Genomic DNA, 22,712 nt, shown 5'->3' on the forward strand with positions numbered 1-22,712 from the left:
TTCATCCATCTATTACATCCACCCCTGAAAAACCTTAACTTGCTGAATGTTAGGCGTCTGAAGAATTTCCAGTAGGTTTGTCTCTCAATTCAAGCACATTTTCTGGTTGAAAGCTTCCCTGAACGTGGTTCACTATTAATTCAGTGTTATTATGATTGTACCACGGCAACAAATGTCTCAAGTTGCTTTATACTGTAAGGTAAAGACTCTGTGGTGCTGAACATACTGTAACTGTAAAGGCAAAGTGAAAAAAAAATGGAAATACAATGAAATGTTTGGTCAAGAAAGGACTTAAAATACCACTTTTATTTTGAAATAAATAAACAATCCACTTTGTCACTCTACAGCTAAACATATCAAAACATAATAGGAGGGAAAGGCCCTGTTTTATTAGTGTTAATATGATTTCAACAGCAATGTAAGTACAGAGGAACTAACATGATTAAGCATGAGTAATAAATTAGTAGATATTTGAAGGTCAATGTGGAAGAATATGCCCCCCAAAAATGTAAAAATTCAACATTCACTTGCACAAAAACAAAGAATTAAAAAGCTTTACTCAACTTTTTGATGAACATGATCTTATTCTTTTAAAAAAGCTAATCACTGACATATAAGAGCAATTTTACAAATCAAAAGTAAAAATCACCTTGTTTATATAATTACTGTAATAACACTGAGTCAGTCTTTTTTCACAGAACTGGTATAAATGCTTTATTATGCATATTATTATTATTATTATTGTTATTATTATTATTATGATTAAATACATGTCTTGAGTCATTCTTTGGCCAGATTCACTCACAGGATCATTTCACATCCTCATTAGTAGTTAACAAAATGAAGATACATGCAAGTTTTATTTAATAATCCTAAAATACAAACGTGGATATCGTACTGGTGTAAGGAAAATGGGATTGTTCTTTCTCAGAAAGACCTCAGAGATAAAAGTAATAATGTCTTCTTGTGTTCTTGAGTGAAGCATCATCATTCAGGGATCTTTAATTTTGCTGTACCTGCACCAGCTGAATAACTCCGTGGCTGAGTGACTCACTGAGAAATAACATATAAGATGTAGACAGTTTTTTTTTTTTTGGTTAACATTTTGTTACAAAACGACTGCCGTCAGGTAAAATCAGACATTGGAGTTTTTGTTGTTGCAGAGATCATCTCTGATTCATTTCATCTGTGAAACTGAATAAAAAGCCACATCTTTCCGATCACGGTTTTCTTTAGACAGCTAAGATATAAAATTCTTCATCATCATTCGAATTACTATTTTACATTCAATGACAATACTTTAAAAAAAACACGACTTATTCTAAATATTTGTGACCCCATAATGGAAAATAATCCCAACAAAAATGTGAATACTGCATTGGAATGAAAAAAAAAGTCTTAATGGTCTTCCTCTTTTTTTCTTTTTTCTTTTAAAAAAACATTACTATCTGGAGCAAAACTGGAGCGATGGCCGATCCCATTTAAAGGTAGACAAAAGCTTTGGCTCTTCGGTTTGGACAGTTTTTGTCACTTGTTAATGCAACCAGCTGTTGTTAGGTAGCACTAGGACTATTGATAAATTATAATAATTATTATTAATAAATTAATGTAGATTTTTAAATGTTCACAACTGATAAGTTGTAAGTGACAATCCCCTAAATAGTTAATAAATAAGCAGTGGATTGATAGGCTGGAGCTGCTGTTATGGCTTAGTCACACTAGAGTAAAAATAGTATGGCAACCTGTATACTCGTAAATGACTGGTTAAAATCAGCGGTTGCCTGGTGATTGCACAGATTTTTATCTTTTTTGGGCCGGTTTTATTTGGAGACTAAGCTTGCAAGTAGCTGTGATGACCTGCTGGTTGCTCAGAGGTTGAACGTGCAACACCCTAAACCTCTTGGTGACCACTTTCCGTGACCACTTTCAGGATGATTGCACAGGCTACCTGGTGGGAGGAAACTGGTCTCCAAGTAACTGCGGTCTAACTTGGACTGAGTGCAAATAATTGCCTTCTAATTCATAAACACAGACAGATTGCCAAAACATTTCAGTCAACAGGGGACACGACTCAGCTGGTTGCCAACTGGTTTTATTCTGGTTATATTCTTATATAAACGTGACGTTGCCGAGGGCGTATGTCATGCTGCTGGTAGATTGCTGTCCAGCAGCAACTATGTCACTATATGTCACTATTTGTGAATGTCTCTTTCATATCTACGAGGTTCTGGATGAATTCTGAATGTAAGTAGTTAATATGAATTTCTGTGTGCATAAACAACAGGTTTGCAGCATACGGTAACACATTTGTGATTGCCATATTATCACAAACAGATGCAACTGCCAACTTGAACCTATTCAGCTGCAAACTGATAACAGATTGACTCCATCTTATTGCCATTTTATCACCGTCTTGATGCACCAAAGTAACTGAGTGCGATTGGTTGCAGACCTGATCCCCCAGTTCATTCAATAAATTATACAGCATTCATTGAACACTGTATGGTTTTGATCTTGCTGTGTTCTGCTGGTTCCCATAATGTGACTGCACAGACACCTTGCCCATCACTCATGCAGACAACTGAAGAAAAGAAACCACATTGTTCTTATAGTGTGTCACTAGTTTTCAAGTTTAGAAGATCAGTCCAGCATTTTATTCTAGGATAACTGTTTAGCTTACATACCTGAAACTAAGTATTGGGACCACCACCCAAATTCTTTATATATCGAGTAAGATATTGCTGTTATATATAAATAATCAGCGATGTTCTTAAAATTGATGTTTGCAGTGTTTTAACTACTTTTTTCTGGATCTCGACTAACAACAGAACATTTCTAACATACAAAGCACAGGCCAGAGGTTCAGCAGATATTATTGACAACAGTATGGATCAGAGCTGCTAGGCCTAAATCACCAGGGATCTTGAACAGTGACTCAAAAATCAATGACTTATGTCAACGAGGGAGTATCCGGGATACGGTGTCTCTCTTACGATGATCAATGGCATAGATCGATTGTAGAAAGTTGGAGGAATGAAAAGGCTGCCGACCATTACAACTCATTTAAGCGTGTAAGCTCACTCTTCCTATCTGTTGTGGTGGGGTACAGATTTAGTTCAGTCTTTCTTAAAAGACAAAAAAAGTCAGTCTTTCTTTTTCTGATTTATTTGTTGAATTTCAGTATAATAATGCATTTGAAAAGGATCTTACTTTAATAAGGACTAGATTTACTGCAGTTGGGCAGTACTGGTGTCAGATAAATCACCGATGACCAGATACATTATGAATGTATATGTAACTGCCCAGCAGTTTGGACTTCTTTACAGGCTAATGTGTCACAAACAACTAAATGTGATGTACAAATGAAAAAGAATCTGTCTACACAGGACATAAAGAGCATTCCAGATGTTTTTTTTTTTAAATGTGTTACTTCTTCCACATTTGTACAAAGCATACCATAATACTTTAGACTGATTCATTCCTCAGTTATAGCGATCCAATATCCAGTATTAAAAAATCAAACTGCTGATCTATTATATTTACACCTCATTAAAACCTGGCATTATATAGGCTCTTGACAGTGACCCCTGAAGACCCAGTCACACAGGCCTTGAGACCAGATGGTGACGGCCTAGCAACCACTGGTGCCTGACTGATTGGTGAATTGTTGCTCGAGGTTTCTGGCTGTCACTAGGGTAAATTGGTCACACAGAACTATACAGTGTCGCACCAAAATCCTCCTTACAATTGCTTTGGTCAGTAAGACACTGCCTTGGCTGCCTGTAGTCTGTGTGAAAGATGCTGACATGTCGGCACTAGCCAAATATATGCTAAGCAGAAAAACTTCAGACTTAATTTCCTTTAATGCAGTAACATTTCAGGAATGATTTACTGGTTGACATACAGACAAAAATGGCGAAAAAAAGCCTGGGACTGTTTGAAGGAATCCACTCTTCAGATGTCACACAGCTTTTGCCAATCATTGATTTATTTATTGTCACAACGATATTTACTTCTTTCATGGCTGATCTGGTACCGTAACATAAGTCATAGTTACTTGAAAATATGAATTTTATGAAAAAAGTAATAGGAGCTTTTAGAAATACAGAAAGATGAGTCTTGGCAAATCAGTCTCACATCTCAGATATAACTTACCTACTTTTAAACAGTTCTTGGTCCCAATTGTTCTACAATGTGTTGATATTTTGTGTTAATATTTTGGTAAACACTGAATGAAACCAATGGATGTGATCATGAGAAATGATGCAGAAAATCTTTTAATGCTTTGGAAAATTGATCGCAATAATAACAGAAAGAGAAAACATCTCCTTTCAGAGCAAAGTTGGTTATAGTTACAGTTGTTTGTGTGTGAGCGAGTGTGTGTGTTTTTTCTTTTTTTTAAAGATATAGCTGTTACATCACCTGTGGCTAATCTAAGGTGTCAGGCTCAGCGTCCATGCATGTCTCCCAGGGGTTACGTGGCATGTGAGGCATGGAGATGAGGAGCAGGGCGACTCCACTGAGGATGAGCAGCGTAAAGGAGGCACAGGCGCAGGTAAATGACCAGGAGTAGTAGTATTCAATCCAGATGGTCTCATCACTGGCGATCATGCGCTTCACAGACTGGCGCATTACTTCGACAGAGATGATGATGCAAAGGCCTGCGTGCCAGAAAGAGAGAACTGGTTATAATCGGCTTCAGAAAAAGCAGATGCTTCATTTGCATTCATGCCATTTGTGTTGTCGAGACGGTTCAGTCAAACGCTGTCACAGTTTCTCGTTTATACTAGAAGATTGTCAGTTTTATTTTAAGTTTGGAACAGATCGGCGCCCACACCAATCATAGGTAATTTAACACTTAGATATTTGAAATTGTCACCTCAGAGAAACATCAACTCTATCGGCATTTGACACCTCTCTCTCTCTGTCTCTCACAAACATGAAACAATTTTATTAACTCTGCATAAGTAACATTTATCACCAGTGAAGAGGGTGTGCAACACGATGACAATGACACAGCTCATATTGAGCTGTAATTACAAGGCAAAATCATCTGTAATAGCTAACCTGCAAAGGCAAAAAACATCCCAGCAGGCCGGAGCAGATAGTCCCGCCCTTTCCCAAAGGAGAAGATTACACACAGGGTGCCCAGGATCATGAAGAACAGACTGAAGATGGCAATGGCTGCTGCTGAGATATTGTACTCTGCAGAAAGAGAAGAAAAAAATTAGTAGAAATTAGTAAGAAGTAGATGAACGAAAAGGGGAAACGAAGAGAGGGAAAAATACAGTAAACACGGTCGTCTTTGAGAGCAGGGGAAGAAAAAGAAGAGAAAGTGGAGGTGATTAAAAACCAAGACAGTGGGTAGGAGCAGAAGGGGAGGATTACAGTATCGTTTACATAATAATTGTTTCAGTACTGTGCTCAGCCGAGTTATGTCACAGATAATTAGCCTTTAAATTAGCCCCACTTTTAAAACAACAGCCATTCATCCAAACTGGCAATAATGCCGCTTGCATGACAGATAAGATGCTGAAGGCTTATAACAAGATGATTAGAACTTGTCGCTCTCTTCCCGCCCTCTTCCTTTTTGTCTGTTTTCCAGATAAAGATAATCTATTCTTTTCTTCTCTGTAACACTCCAGCTGTGACTCAAATGATCCTTGGAGCGTCCTATTCCATTTCAGCACCCCGGCTGGGGAATAACACCGAGTGTAAAACAACTTTACACTCCGTCTTTCCAGTGCAGGTTGTTTTTCAGGACTTTTGTCTGTCTGTGTGTATGAAGGTATGTGAATGCATCCCAGTGTTTGTACATTTCAGACACAGTTACGTGTTTGTGCCTCACTGCTGAGCAGGTGTTTTCAGACAGTCTGAATTTGATGTTGTTTCTTGTATTTTATTCTACGTAAAGTTTTCTGTTATAATTTATTTTTAGACTTAAAAAAAAATCATATATATTGTTTATTGCATTTGGGGGGTTTTTGGTCTCAGTGTTGCAAGTGATGTTTCCAGCCATACTTGTATGAAACATATTATAAATGCCTTTACATGGAGTCATATTAGCAACATAATAAAGCATGAGTCTGTAGAAGGCAAACACGGCTCAATACACAATAAAAGTACTTGGCAAGCTACAAATTACACCTACAGGAGCTGCTCAGCCATTCAAACCCCTGCTACGAAGCTCCTGGCAGATAGTTTTGCAGGTGTTAAGGCTGCAGGAGGTTTGTGACTCTGCAGTCTTTGAGTCAGCAGAGTAACGGTGACTTATACACACCATGGCAACCCTGGTTTGCCCATTTGTGGCTAAACACTTCCATATAACACAGCACTCAGTTGGTGATGGAAAATCTGGGAAGAGAGAAATTCAATGTGCTTTTTAGAGTGACCCATTTTTTAATAGATGTTTGTAAAGGCTGATTTCATGGCTAGATGCTTGATTTCGTACACCTATGGAGATGGGACCTAAAGCACCTGAATTAAAAAATTAAGAATATATAGTGTATACTGTGTAGTGCATATATACATATACTGTACCTGTGGAGTGTACCTATAACATTTATCTAAAGCAGTGTTCTCTAAGCGTATATCTTTATGTCTGTGTGCAGTGTGTCTTTCTCTCTACCTTAAGTTAAAAGCATCAGCTTGTCGTCATAAGAAGAGAGTAGCTTTTTCACTGAATCACATTTACTTTGAAAACACAAAAGGGATAAAAAGATCAAATCTGAGGCTGTAGAAGATTCATTTCTCATCTGATTTCTGAGAGAAATGGTGTGCACTGTATTTATGTTAAAGCTTTATCTTATTATATGGAAAATCAAAAGGCAAACTACAGCTTTCTGCCTGTTATACATTTTGGATGCTGTTGTAACACATGTAGCCTATGTGGCTTTGAGGAAACACCCACCTTTCTGGGTCTTGACTTCAAAAACTTCAGCTTCCTCCCCCGACGTAAAGTGTTTGAAGTAGGAGCAGTTTTTTGCTGCAGAGTAAGAAAGGATGGGGAAAAGAGGTGAGAGAGAAAGAAAGAGGGAGATGAAACAGGAGGGTGAGACAATAGTGCAGACTGAATCCTTGTAGACTGTTAGAAAACCATATGAATTAATTACACACACACATGCACACACACACGTCTGGTTTGCTATCCTCATGGGGACATCCCATTGACATAATGCTTTCCCTAGCCCCTAACCCTAACCCTCCAAAATGAATGCTTAACCCTGACCCTTACCCTAAACCTAACCATAACCTAATTGTAACCCTGACACTAAAACCACATTTTGAGCATGAAAATTGCTTTCAACCCCGAGGGGACCTGGATTTTAGTCCCCACGGTGCAGAAAGTAATAAATGTCAGATTTTGGTCCCCACAAACGCACACGCGCACACATACATATACAAAGCTATGACAAACTAAACAGGGATTGTGGTTTGTTGCATTTCTACTACCTAAACTTAGTTTTTGTCCATGCTGTGCTTTAAACTACCTTATTTATCAGCTATTATTCTATCAATAGACTTTATGAAACTCATGCCTTGTGTATCTAGAACTAATTTCACACGCATGAAACACCTGATAATCATACTATGCTGTAACTTGTAACTTTTTTGGAAGTTAATTATTGTTAATATAAATCTGTGTATTGTGTTTATATACAATGTTCTTGATTTATTACTTCTAGCGAGCAGTATTCTGGACTTAAATCTTTATGTCCCTTTACTGTGAAGGATGACAATTTCCACAGTACAGTCTGTGGGATGCTCTACCGACTCCAGTCCACACCAGAGCCGCCGATTGATCACACTGACAAAGCTGAACAGCTTCCACCTACGTAGATCTGGTAGCAAGGTAACATTACTGACTGAGATTTTACAGTTATGACTGATACACTACATTAAAGACTATTGTGAGCACACAGTATTGCAAAAACAGTCTTGTTAGTTTTATCATCTGGAAATCTTGTTTGCATGAACAAATGTTTTTTTTTGTAATACTGTTGTGACAATGAACATCTAAACATCTAAACTCTGTGTGTGGCTTTATGTAAAGTGGCAGCCCACGAGGGAGGTTGAGAATGAAGATCCTGTGGGACTTCTAGATGCAGATGGATCCAGATACAGATGATCAAGCTGATGATGGCTAACCAAGTGGGCATAGTAGTAGTCGACAAGCAGAGGAAGAAGGTCATAGTGGCAGATGTAGCTATAACGAGTCATAGCAACATCAGAAAAAAGGAAGATGTAAAGTCTGAGAAGTACCAAGTGCCAAGGGTGAGTGGTTCCATCAGATCCCACAAACGACATCTGAGATCTCTGTCCAGTAGAGCACAGTCCTAGGAACAGCAAAGATGCTGTGCAGGACCCTTAAACTCTCAGGCCTCTGGTAAAGGACCCGCGTTGAAGGATTAAGATCGCCCACAGGGTGAGTGGAGAATCTGATATATATTGCAAATAAAATGCTGTTAGGCTTTTAGGCATGTACATATTGTCAAGAAAACATACTAAAGCTCAAACTGAATAGGAAAAAAAAGGAAATCGAAGGAACAGATGGGCTGGTCTACTGGCATTTTCTCACACAACCATTTCTATGATTTGCAGTGAATGTCCAAAAAAGAGAATATATCCAGTGCCCTGGGTGAAAATGTCTCATCGATGCCAGAGGTCAAAGAAACTTGTTACAAACAAGGTATGCAGAAGAGCACTCTGACCACACAACACATTGAGCCATGACGCAAATAGACTACAGTAGACAATTTATATGGGCTCATCAAAACTGGAGAATAGAAGATTGGAAAAACTTTGTCTGGTCCAATGAGTCTCGGTTTCTCCCCCGAAATTCAAATGGTCAAGTCAGAATCTGACATAAACACCATGAAAGCATGGAGCCTTCCTGCCTTAGTTCAAAGTTTCAAACTGCTGCTGGTGGTGTAGTGAAGTGGGGGAAAGAGAAAGAAAGTAAGAGCTGGTACTTTAACTTGTCAGTTACTGTTCTTACTGTCTTGGAGCAGCTGTGACCACATAATTTCCTTCCAGATTAATAAAGAATTCAGTTTCTGATTAATTTCTTGGCACACCTTCGGTCCCTTAGTACCAACTTAGCATTTAGCATTTAAACACCAAAGCCCACCTGGGTATTCTTGCTGACCATGCCCAAATGGAACAGATATATATATATATAAATCTTATAAAGTTTGTATCTGTCTTGTGTGAAACTTGTATGAAAAGAATACAAGAGTGAAACAGATATAAGATCCCTTGAAAAATTATATAAATGAAACTTGTATGTTTTGGATACTTACTAAAACAATATATGAAAGTAATGAGAAAGTGGCCACTTTCATGAGTAAATCATATAAGCCTTATACGATTGACTATATGAAGTAGGCCACATCTGATGCAAGTCTTTTATAAGTCTTTTCTTTTTCTTTTCCATATGGGTGTCCACCCATTTATGACCACAGTGTACTCACCTTTTAATGGCTGCTTCCAGGAGGATATTGAATCATGGCACAAAACTCAGATCATTTCAAACTGATTTCCTGAACATGACAATGACTCCACAGTCACCAGATTTCAGTCCAATTGTGCATCTTTGGGATGTGGTAGAACAGGAGATTTGGATCATAGATGTGCTGCAGACAAATCTGCAACAACTGTGTGATGCAATAATGTCAATATGGACAAAATCTCTGAGGAATGTTTCCAGGACCTTATTGAATCTATGGCATGAAGAATTAAGGCAGCAATGAAGTCAAAATGAGGTCCAACCTAGTACCAGCTAGGCATACCTTATAAGGTGGCTGGTGAATTTATGTAAATTAAATAAAAAGAAAGTAGTCCCAAGTTTGCTTCTTTCTTTTACAGGTAAGCTAATTTAGACTGTAAAATGCTAGCGTTCTGCAAATTAATGCTAAGTGGTCGATTAAGGACATATCAAAACAATTCGAAAACGAACAAACAGAAACTTAGATGTATAAATAAGAAACGGCCATTCATGTCGTTTGATGGTGACCACTACAAAAAGGTCGGCGTCAAATATTCTTTGTGGCGTCCTTAATACTCACAACACTTAAAAAAATCAACAATGACAATGGCTGAAGTTCCTCTTTGGCTTTATGATCCCAGTGTGCTCAACACCCCCTCCAAGTCATAGCAGTGTTCTGTGGCTTGCCATCATCTTAGAATAAAGTTTATACTTAAATCCTTCACTGTCTCCCCTGTTGGCTGTATTCCTCTGAAATGAGTTCACACCGATTTCTACAAGGGAATGATGCATCTCTGCACTTTGCTTGCCCAAACTCTCCTCCTTTGACCACAATCTTCAAAACAACCTCGTAGTTGTAGAAAAATGATTCCTGGGTGCAGTCATTTCCCACACATTTATCTATTTGTTGCCTCTGAAGGCAGCTTGGCTGAGAGCGAGAGGTGGAGTGGACCTTAAAGGCCAAGCGAGTGTCCCTTCGTTCCCTTCTCGCTGAGATTAAACCCATAAAGCAGACAGGTGCTTTCTCTGTCTACACAGAGATGGACAATGTTTGTGAGCTGGTGTCTGCCTATATGTCTGCATGTGTGTGTGCATGTACTACGTGTGTGTACCAGGCAACAGTGGCGCTGTTTGTTACTTGGGATGAGAAAGAATCACTAAAGAGGTAACCTAGCAACAGGCTGCTGCAGGTCTTGGCTAGCCTGCTATTTGCACATGTAAAAGCATGTCAAGGGGACTGTGCTCGTACGTGTGAGCGTGTGCATGGGTGTGTGTGTGTGAGGCTGGAGGTGGGGCCGAGGTCAAAGTGCAGCACAGACATTATACAGATATTATTAAAACAATATATTATATAATACACAATCAATTTTTTTTATCGGTCATCTCTCATTAAGCATCTTTACCTCTGAGGCTAATCTAATCTGACTTAATATGTGTTTGTGTGTGGCTGTGAGATTTTCTCCTGTCTCTCTGAAGACCGTTATCTGCCTTCCACACAAAGATAAGACAAATAAAAGACCCTTAGAATTACACAAAGAAGCTCCAAAAGACAAAACTGCTCTTTAATTGTTTTATCCTGATTGAGAGTTTCAATGTTGAAAGTAATAAAAAAATGATTGTTGCTAATCCTCTGAAGCTTCCCCGTCTGTGTTTGAGGTTTATGTGGGTAACAGTGATTTATCTCCAGAAATTTGCTGCACTTTTAAGTAAGTCTTTGATTTCAGTCTGTTTTCTTCTATTAGCTGTCACTAGCTGCTCGTCAAAAAAACAAAACAGTTGAATATTGTCCAACTGCTGCCCCCTAAGCACCAGACATTCGCAGACATTTTTATAGCCTGTGTTGTGTTTTCAGGCTGTTACAGACTTGAATTCAGACAGATACTTCCAATAATTAAGTGTTGATTAGAGATCTAAAACATCTCGTCATACAAACACAGTGAGTCAGGTTGAACCTGGTTCAAAAGCAAAGTTCAGTGGATGCTTGATCACACCTAGCTGTCTACATTCATCTTATGCATTAAACTGATATTTTGTTTACTGTGAAATGGCCATAATGACACAGCCACTCCATTTCAACATAATAGACTTGAGACTGTAAAGTATATAGTCACAATGCTGCTTTTACATGAGCAAGACAGCTTGGAAAAATAGCTTAACAATCTAGATGGAACACAAATGGTGACAATACAAAGTCATTAAAGAGCGATGTATTGTTTTCCCCTCCAGTGTGGGCAGGATTTAACAGTGCTCAGTCTCCATTCTAACAAGCTGATGACCTCTGTGGAAAGCATGGAAATAATAGAGCCTCGTTGTTAATGTTGCAGCATGGAGCTGTAGCTACGCACAATGTTATGACACTTTCAATTAAAATTTAATCTAAGTCCAGTAACCCTTGGGGAGTGAAAGTTTATGACACACACTGTAGCACACAACTATAAGTGGGATTTATGTATTTTAAAAATAATACACAGATGTATGTGCAATAAATCTGTAAAAATTCAGGTTGATGGTTAACAAACTAAGTCATCATTATGACTTGAATACCTAGTACCTAACAGATATTTCACATTCTGATCTTTCAACTGCATTTTTTATATTGTAAAAGCTTTAACAGAACTTGTTTGTAGCTTCAAAGTTAAATCAGAGCCTCGGATTTTTGTTGTTGTTGCAAAAGTAGCATGACAGTCTCCACATAATCATTTTTGTTACATTATGCGATTTGCTGATTCATTGGAAGAAGAAAAAAGATCACACCAAATAACTAGAAAAACTCAAAGTGTTAGAAGATGAAAAGTCCAGAGAATAAATCTCTCTTTTCCTCATTGCTTAAAACAGACAGAAGACAGGGCGGGCAGCTCAACACGTTTTCTATCTGAGGTGTCAAAAGCCGCCGGCATCGTGGAGATACTTTCCACGTGATTCATCAAAACAATTTAACCGCACTGCTGCTTTGTGCGTGCCAAAAAATTGTAACTTCTGTTGCCAAGTTACGGTTACCCTGTTGTTAGTATGATTGCAATCCAGCACAACCATTAACATTTTGAATTTTAGCAAAAGCACGCTGCCCACAAATAGTTTAAAAAAAACCCCCAAATCAGGCACGATGGTTAATCTAAACAGTGAGCATTCACAGAAGAAGAGAACATCTGGGTGCGTATCATCAACCTTACAGTCAGGGTAATGTGGAGATTTAGTTCCAGGGGAGAGTGATTAGGACGAGTTATCGCCTGTCATTTTAGTTTCACCTCTTTCCATTAAACTCTGCTGCTGCCACCTTCTATCTTTGATGTTCAGCTTCCAATTTACCCATTCCTTACTCTTCATCCTCCTCGCTCTACCTGTCACTATGCTCGTTTCTCTCTTCCACCTTAGCTCTTCCTTTCAGTCTTCCTCCAGTTAAGCATTCCTGTGGTTTTTGCACTACGGTTAAACAGAATTACTTCTGTTTTTAAACACAATAATCTAGAAGATTGTACAGAATTTGCTGCAGGATTGTCAAAGAAAACATAATATTAGGTAATTAGGAAACTGTTCTGGTTTTCTAGCTAAACAGAGCGACCGGGTAGTTCTGGGTCAATGTGAATGGGATGTATCATGGTGGTATTTGAATGACTATTCCGCCTGAGCACCGGTATCTGGGACAAAACAGCACAGGAGAGTCCTCACTACCCTCATGTCTCCTGTGTGTGTCCTGACCTTTATTATGAAATTTAAAACAGTAACGTTTCTTAGTCCTCTGCTCATCCTGCAAGCGACACCATCCCTGAGCTCTGTAATTTCTTTTTATATATTTCTAATTTACATATCGTGGAATGATTCATCTGAAATTTTGAAGCTGTGAGTTGTTTTCTGAATACCAAATTCCAGCGACACACCTCCGCAGTTTTGGGCTCTGCGCTCAGAGCGTGGTTGGAAAGAAACAGAAAAGGGTGGCTCAAGGTGATGTTGGTGCTACTGTGTCTATGAATCGAGGGCATTTGAAAGGCACTGTGTCAGAGGCAAGCTTTTATACTTGAAGGTGTTTTTTGGAGCTCCAAAAAACCACCACGATGGTTGACCTCTTGGAAGCAGTAAAACATCATTGATAATGAACTCTTCTCCCTCGCTTCTCTAAGCACATATGTGAAGGAACACATACGTGCGCACAAAAGCACCATTTTCGCTCTTGATTTCCCAGCCGAGCTGCATGATGCGATCCATAAAGGGTTTGTTTGGTTTTTACAGCACTCAAGCTGTCATGCGTCATTTGTGGGAAGCTAATTTCAAAAGTCATTTGGGTTCACTGCTTTGCTGCCGCTGTTACGCAACCCCTTTCGCAGAAGCTGTGTAATTGTGTCTATATGAAAAAAGGGGTTTGTGTACGCTCCTGATGACGACTGACTCCCCCTCTGTTTGGGGAAAATGCAAATCTGTGTTATTAAGTCCAATAACTGCTGCTTGCTTGGGTATACTCTTCATCAAGGATGTAATCTGTTATAGTGCACTCATGAGTTTTCTTCTTTTTATGCTTGACACATTAAATTTAGAAGCAGATAAGGTAACACAGGTGTTAGCCAGTCAGCCCCTCTGCTTGCTTTTGCTTGCCTTCAGAATCTGGCATGCTTGTACATACTCCACATATTTTGGTGTCATATTTGTCGCCTGGACTCATAAATCCTAAACTATCAAAGTAATTAATTAGAACTGCATGGCCAGCCACACTAATTGGATTTTAGGTGTTGTCTGCAATCAATTAGAAAAGTCAAATTTACTTTTCAAGGCAGACCTAGTTGCACGGTTTTGTTGCCTGGCTTTTTAAATTCAAACAAAAGCCCCCTTATGTAAAAAAAGACACTCGAGTATTTCAGGCACATACAATGTGCGCTCTACCTAAACCCTCACCGCTCAGCCTCGTAGCACTCCATCAAGAACCAAGACCTCTGAAGGCAGAGAATGGCTGTTTCTTCCGCAGTCCTCTCTCGCCTCATGTCAAACTGCGCAGACCTGGCAGACTGACCTGGTGGATGGAAGTGGAAAAAAGCATCTCAGAGGATGCGTTTTGACACCTTTTCCTAGGCACTGGAGTGGGTCAGTCAGCCTGGTAAGGATGTTCAGTGACACAAAGCACAAAATAGGCTGACCAATCAGCGTCTTGCCCTGCGTCGTCTTTGGATTACAGTGCATAAAAGGAAACTAGAACCAGAGAAGCACCGCCATGCCTACAGAGAGCAGCAGGGTCACAAATGAGAAGAGATGGGCTTGTGTAACCAAAACTATTCAGCCTGGCGTGGGAGTAAAATGCTAGAGCAACCACACACCAAAATCTCTAGATCTTTTCAGCTGATATAAGAGAATGACTCATTTTCTCTCATTACCCAGATGTGAAAGCATCATGGTGGTTGTGGGAATGTAGCCAAGGGGTGTCTGACAAAACAGCTGGTATATTTTTTTTGTTTCTCGCTGCAGACCCGGAGAAATGGAAACAAACTTAAGGCTAAGCTGAACTCTTGGTGTGGCACCAAAGAAGCACTTGAGATTTTGCACAAATATTCCGACACTGTTTTAGTGCTTCTGTCAGGCCGTGATGGTTGTGACTGGATCATTTGTCATACTACATGCTGCCCTTCATGCATTCCACAGGTGACTGACTTGTCCACGAGGAAAACAAATCCCCAGCAAAGGTCTTAACAAACAAAAATGTATCTGTGACTATTTTTGCAAGGTGTTCAAATTTTTATGACAGGTAGCTGTCACACTTCTTTTCCACCTGCCTTTTGCCTCCACCTCAATTCGCATGAGATGCATGCAGTAAAATAAGGTGCAGCATCATCTTTCCTGACAGAAAGTCCCATCTCTCTCCTCCATCTTCAGACTCTCTAAAAGAGCACCCAGTCTCACTCTCTCCACATGGGCATTCCTGCCTTTACACGCCCAAGCAATCGTCTGTTTTCTTCCCCCCAAGTCTTCTTCATTCCTCCTGAGTCTCCCAGGTGTACTCTAACTCATGAGCTGGAGCGGGAAGCCACACTTCATTAAGGCCTGCGCTGATCCTGAGGTGCTGAAGCCGGAGGCAAAGTCAATGACAGAGTCAGAGCGAAATCTTTCAGTTAAGCTGCAAGGCACGCACACACAGCCAGAGGCCAGGGAGAGACACTCTTTACCCCCAGGGCTGGCTCTGTTCAGAGAGAGTTTCTAATTAAAGACTTTTTTTTTGGTGGAAAAAGAGTCTTAAATAAAAGCTAGACTTGTGTTTTTGACTTATTTTCAGAGTTACAGTATGAAATGTTACGCAAGTATCCAAAAGGACTTCTAAAATGACTTTGAAAATTACCTGACTTTTTGACAGATTTTGCACCATCTTTGGCTCTCTTGTACTTTTGCTTTCTTTTTTTTAATAGCTTGCAATTAATGGAGTTCTTTCCACAGCTGAGTGAATTTAAGCATCCTTCAAAACGCTGTTTATCAGCGGCATCAGAAAAAAATCCTTAAAAATTGCTCTCTCGACAGTTATATGTCTATTTTGATCAAAGCCAGTTGCAAATCTGTTTTGACACTATGAGTCAGACAAGACAAAAGAGGTATCAGTTAAAAAGCATCCGAGCTTTCATTTTAATATAGAAAGAGTCAGACGGTATTTTGACAAATGATGTAAGACTCTGCTGTTCTCTGAGAAAAAGCAGGGAAATTAGAGGAAAAGGCTGTGAGGTAAACTGAGTTTTATTTCTCTTTGTACTCTGAAGGTTGAAGAGCCCGAACGGAACAAATTCAACAAAGTAAAAAATTAACTGTGAAGTACGGCAAAAAAAAATAAAATAAAAACTACATTCACACTTCCGTTGCGAACTTGACTTCAGCTGTTAGAATGTGCTTAATTGGCAGTCTGTTCAGTGACTTCCTCTGAGGAAGATAATAATGGTTCGCTGGGAAGCTGGGAAGCTGGGAAGCTGGTCATAGAGCTGTTAAACATTCAGTCCAAGCACATGGGCGTGTGTGTGTGTGTGTGTGTTTGTGTGAATGCATGCACACATGCCAGCACGTGCCAACATATGTGCTGGCATGTGGTATTGTATGCGTGTGAATGGAGAAAATAGAGAAAGGGACAGCTGCACAGATGGAAAAAAAAAAGCTGACCAGCACTGCTGCACGCTCACACTGACACTTGAGCCTCACACGTTTAGAGAATGGGATATGGTTTGTTTCCAGTTCCTCCTAAAAATAGTTTTAGGAGGAATGAATTTTTTTCTTGGTATTTTGTCTATTCAATTACATGGATTTATAAAGCTCTAATTATTATTCACCAATCCACATGTCACAAAGTTTTCATCTTCTCACTATAACTCCTGGAAACTCAAGCCAGGAAAGCTTTCCATCAGCTACCACACAACAAATCCACAAATGAGATTAAATTAAAGATAAATAAGACATGAAGATCACCTTGACCTCAACTTACCTCCAGGTAAGCTGATTGGCCCGCAGCCTTTACCCTGAGGGTCCTCTTCCACGATGAAGATGCTCTTCTTGCAGAGCCTCCAGAGGCCAAAGTGGGCCGCCTCGCAGGTGGCGTTGAGCTTCTCCACCCGGGGGCTAAGCACAGCCCAGTGGTCAGTCACCACCGCCGCCAGCATTGCTGACATGCCGACAACGATCACCACGGATGTGATTTTGACCTTGGTTGCCTGCTCCTCGAACATGTTTGTGGTCTTTTCCGAGCCAATCACGCAGGTTTGCACGTCCCTGCGAGTGTGTGAGTCAGTCAAGGTTTGTGCTGTTTTTCTTCAGGTCCTTGGTGTCAGATGTTGACTCTGGAGGTTCCCGCGTCCTGACTAAAGCTTCACTTCACTGCTGGTGTCCTCTCCTCTCTCCTTCTCTCCAAGGCTCGTTCTTTCTCATTCTCTGCTTTCTGCCTGGTGGTTGGTAAAAAGGGGCCAGATAACAGTGCCCTAGTTTCTACCTCGCTCCTCTCTTCCTCTCCCTCCCTTGTCGCCTTTAGTGAACTGAGGCCATTCAAATATAAGTAGACGATGTACCTGGTAGAGCTGACACCTGTACACTAAACACTACCCACCAAGTGGGTTAAGATCAGATGCTTTCAGTTTAAGTTTTGCTACAGTCTGTTGATCATCTGTACTTTTGCAGTTTGACTGCAACATCAAAGATGATACAGTAAAAAATCTCCAGCAAATGTTGACAGTGCTTTTCAATATTTCACTGATATGCCAAATACAGATCAATCCATCATTTATCCAGAACATTCACTCTCCCATCTCTCTGTCATATTCTTATTCAGTCCAATCCAATTCCAGCTCAATTGTCTCAGGCTCTCTGTGCCAGGGGACTCCCGAGGCAAAGATGTCCTCTATTAGTTGTCTTCTGAATAAGCTGATCTACTTATTTAGCCAATCAGAAGTCAAGGTTTGACCCAAGGGTCCCACCTGATGCCAGCAGCTGATCCAGATACAGAAAGACACAAAAGAAGCCTTTAAAATTTGGAGTTTATTCAACTGACAGAAGAGTGTTATTTAACGTGTGTGTGTGTGTGTGTGTGTAAAGACTGAAATCCTACAGGTGTCTTTGGAAAGCTGCACACAGAAGTGTTTTCATCATACCCCAAATCTGATTTTATACAAAATGCTTTTAGAGGTGTAACCAAAAATCAAAATATGACACTGTTTGAAGATGGGGAAAAATCTGGTAAAGCCTGATGCACTTCAAAGGCACAATCAACCATTTTCCTATGAAAGGCTTGAATAAATGGACATGCTTTTAATAAACCACTGTGACCCACATTAGACAGGACTCTGGCCCATTTTCTGTCCTGCAACACTCACACAGCTCTGCGCTATTAAACCACTAAAAGGCAAAACACTAAACCAAGAGCACACAAAAAAGAAAAAGTCAGGGGGAAAGTCGCTTGAGAGGATGAAGGATATAATGCTGGCACACAAGTCTGATATCTCATTTTCTTAGAAATGAATTTAATGTGTGAGGATCAGAGTGTTTTGTAGCCATCAGTAACTAACTCAACCTAGAAATTGATCATAAAAGATAAATCATCTCCTATCTGTCTTAAATAATGAACACCCACTGTGAGGGGCGAGAGGAGATGAAAAACAGTTGTGTTCATTATCGCATCTCACCTGCAGCGAAAACTGCTTTTTCTCCCAAAGGGCCAGTCGCTTGTCAAGTCTGTGAGAGCAGCCACTTGTCTCTAACTGTGTAATAATAGTGTCTTTTGGTGCTTCCTGTCTTGCAGCGTGGCCCTCTGACCTGCTTCATTTGCTCGCAATCCCCCCGGTGACTGTGGAGAGACCAAACACCTCACAGCGGCGCAGTCTCTAAGCAACAGCCGTGTCATACTGGAGGGATCACCCCATGCCAGTCGACCGGCGGGGAGAGACACTGAAAAGAGATGACAGCATCTGGCAAGAAGGCAGCTCCGACTCACTTGTGAGTGCCACTCGATGGATTGTTATCAGCATTACCGGGAGTATCACATGTGAGCCGTCAGTGCTGGAAATGTACAATGAGAGTAACGAAACGTACAAAAGCACCTCTCCTGAAATCAGGACTGCCACATCTGAGCTCAGCAGTGATTAACTTCAATTATGGCAGCCAGCTTCCTTGTTAGAGTTTTTATTCCGGGATGAAAAACAACCTTAATTGGTGGCTAATTTTACCCATACCAGACTAGATTGCACAGCCTTCAGAGGGACCCAACTGTATTCATTTCCTAATGACAGGCAACATTACTCAAGCTAAATTAGATTACCCATGCCCCAAGGCCATTTCTATGAAGGTCATGTTAATATTCTTCTATAAAACGATGGGATTGGATACAACGCACGTTCGCCTCGGTGGCACCACCCTCGCGTTTTTGTCTTGTTCTACCAAAAGCTTTGACCATCGATTTATGGGGCAAAGTTTAGCTAAGGTGATTTGGGATGGTGAATTGTGAGTTAATTGTGAGCATGGGTTGAAGAAAAATGAAATTAGACTGAAATTACAAAGGGCTGGTTTAGCTGCTGTACAGCAACATCAGATATTAACATCTGAAGATTATTCCCCTAATTAGATTAAAATGAACCAACACCAGTGTAATTACACCTAAAAATGAGTAATGCAGTTTTAATTTTGGATGCGAAGCTAAATGTGGAGTATCTCACTGTGTATCCACTAGCACACATGATGCAGATATTCCATATATGGTGTATTGTGCAGTAATAGCAGCTACAACACATTTGACAAAATACATAGCCTTTTGGAAATGAGGAAGAAAATATGGGCAGCTTTATTTAGCATCACCAATTGCTCTCCTTTGCTCACAGACTGAATCAGCTGGGTGACTCTTGATATATATATTCTTAAAAATTGCTTCATTTGTCCAGGTGGTATCGCTGTGAGTGAGAGTGCAGCAGCTTTTCAACATTTTGATCTAAGAGCTCTGCCATCAATGTGATTCCTGCTGATTTATTTCTTTGTCAAACAATGTGGAGCCTCCAAGGCTGAAGTGGCTCATAGTTTATTCAAGATGACAGTGATTCAGTCTCATGCAGCTGAATAGAAGAGCCATTTAGGACTCTGAGAAGGTCAGACAAACATCTGAACGAACCATTGAACTTTCATTGAAAAACAAGCTGCATGAAGATGATTGCATGTGGCTGTAAATAGCTGATAAATTTGCTTTACTTGCCAGCGTAGCAATGATGCAGTTGTCCTTTAAAAATCTGGTAATGTTTTGATTTTGTTTGCTGCTGTTTCACCCCCCTTTTTTTTGCTAAATTGTGAATGTTTATTATCACAAAATCAACAGGTTCAACGTCAGAATGACTAATCAACGAGAAGGAAGAGAAGGCAGTGTAACTGCAGCAAGCAGTGCAATCAAAGCTGTCTGCTAACATGTCGCAAGTCTCTGATGCAAATTCTAAAAATGAGATCATCAGCGGCCACATGACAAATAAGCAAGGATCGTGCATGTTAAGTAAACTCATGGAGACTAAATCTCTGTGTAAACTTCTTAAATGGGAACACAGACTACTTTAAAAAACAAAGGTATGAAATTAACTTGCAAATAGTAGATGACCAACTCTACCTCCTGAACTATAGCCGCCCTAAAATGCACTTGATTAACGGATCCTCAGCTTTTATAGAGAGAACCACTATAAAAGCTGAAGTTTTGACAGTTTGCTGCTCTGAAGCATTCAGGTGTGCATTAACACAATGCTACAATCTTCCCAGGAGTGGATGTCTCAGCAAATTTGCCCCAAGGTCAGACCATGCAATGTTCAGAGAAACTGTAACAAACCCAAGAGCTTTATCTCAGGCTCTTCAGGCCGGCGTTAACACCTTGAATGTTAAAGTTCATGGCAATCAAGTCAGTAAAAAAAGTCAGTTTGGGAGGGTTGCAGGAGAACGCCTCTTCTTTCTAAAAAGAAGACGGCAGCATAGCTTAACTTTGCAAACCACAAAACCATGAGGCCAAAAGTGGAGAAGCACAGTGCCACAGCACCACAACACAGCATATCAGCACAAACACATCATAACTGTCAGGCACGCTGGTGGAGGGATGATGATTTGGGCTTGTTTTACAGCCACAGGACCGGGGCACCTTGAGTTGACTATGATCTCCTCTGCATACCAAACTATGCTAGAGTCAGCTGTGAGGCCAGCTGTCCAACAGCTAAATCTTGGCTGAAACTTAGCCATGTAACAGGACAATGACGACAAGCACAGCAGAAAAGAAAAAAAATTTGCAAGGCCCAGTCAAAGTCAGGACCTCAACTTGAGTGAAATGATGGTGGGACAGAGAGAGCTGTGCATATGCAAATGCCCCAAACCTCAATGAACTGATGCAACACAAGATAAGTGGGTCAAAACTCCTCCACAGTGATGTGAGGGGCTGATAAAAATCATGATTATGCCAGGTTACTAGGCAGCAGTTCATAATAATAACACACTGTTGAGCAATGGTTAAGCATTACTTAATACTTAATTCATTATTTAAAAGTATTAACTAGTACTTTACTAATGATTAATAGTGTGTAGTTATTATAAAGTGTAACCAGTTATAGCTTCTACAAGCTATAAACTCATTGGATGTGCTTAATTTTTCATGGGACTACATGAAGACCTGTAAACTTTTTTTTTAGGTTGATTGTGATTTATAACTTTGCTGCCAACCTGTTAAAGATGATATGATGATATGATACCAACAGTACCATTAGCATGTTAGTAATGCCACTATGAACACAATAGTTAAAAATCACAGCTGAACACACAGTTTAACCCTGATTTTGTTTATTTATCTGTACACGTGATGTTTGGGGTAGTACCTAAAAAGTGGCAGAGACAAAAACAGTGTAAATTCAGATTAAATAAAAATGCTTTTTGATTGGAACATTAAAAGCAGGTTTTACAATAGATTATACGTCGAACAAAGGCACTGAAAATATCCTTACAATAGTGATGATATTGTGGCCGGTTTGGTTTTTTGAACATGGAAATGTACTTTTTCTTCTCTGCCTATTTAAACAAAACAGCTCATCCGACTCTCTTCCCTCCAGAAAATCCATTCTCAAATGTTTACAGTTAATTTTCTTGATGAAGAAAAAGAATGTGCTTATATCCATAGTAAGCCATAAATCAACATAAGCACATACAGTAAGGTACAGCTGCTTCATACACATGGAATAGAAAATATAGTTTCTCTTCCTAAACAGACTTACTGCACTTCACCGTACAAAACAGAATACGTAATAGATTCACAGCAAAAACAGCGTGTGTTTATCTGAATATAAAAAGGTCAATTGAAACACATAACCACTGCCAGATTTATCAAGGCATTATTATTGTTCTGTAAAATAATGCTTTGAATCTCTGTTCATGTCTCTGCACATTCAGCTTTTTTTCTCTGTGCTTATATATACACAACTTTGCAGCTTTACATTACAAACATATTTTTCCCCACACTGTAATATAAAAGTGAAAGATTTACACTCAGAACAAATCATACTGATGGCTTCATATAACATGTGCTCAGCTGGATATGTGAAGTGATATCTCTAAAGGAATATCAGGCGCACTAAATACAATCAAATACTATTCTGTGGTTGAGTGAGCCGACTCCCAAAGAAACCTGGCTCTGAGATGAAGTTCAAGCAAACGCTCACAACTTTAAATTAATGCCGTAACAGCATTTTGTCTTTTTCATCAGGTTTATCTTTATCAACAGTCCATTTCTTCAAGGACC

At 39.8% G+C, this 22,712-nt stretch overlaps 1 protein-coding gene across 1 annotated transcript; it reads right to left on the reverse strand.

The window, feature by feature from the left end:
• Positions 1-287: 287 nt before the first annotated feature.
• cacng1b (calcium voltage-gated channel auxiliary subunit gamma 1b) lies at positions 288-17,327 on the reverse strand. The gene is made up of 4 exons (XM_006791541.2): positions 16,917-17,327; positions 6,911-6,985; positions 5,068-5,205; positions 288-4,661 (listed from the first exon to the last, which is right to left on the reverse strand). The coding sequence occupies exons 1-4, from the start codon at positions 17,155-17,157 to the stop codon at positions 4,429-4,431; spliced, it is 687 nt and encodes a 228-aa protein (XP_006791604.1). The 5' UTR covers positions 17,158-17,327; the 3' UTR covers positions 288-4,428.
• Positions 17,328-22,712: the final 5,385 nt, after the last annotated feature.

This window comes from Neolamprologus brichardi, chromosome 4, assembly GCF_056152115.1.
Source record: "Neolamprologus brichardi isolate AB-2024 chromosome 4, ASM5615211v1, whole genome shotgun sequence".
Lineage (NCBI taxonomy): Eukaryota > Metazoa > Chordata > Actinopteri > Cichliformes > Cichlidae > Neolamprologus > Neolamprologus brichardi.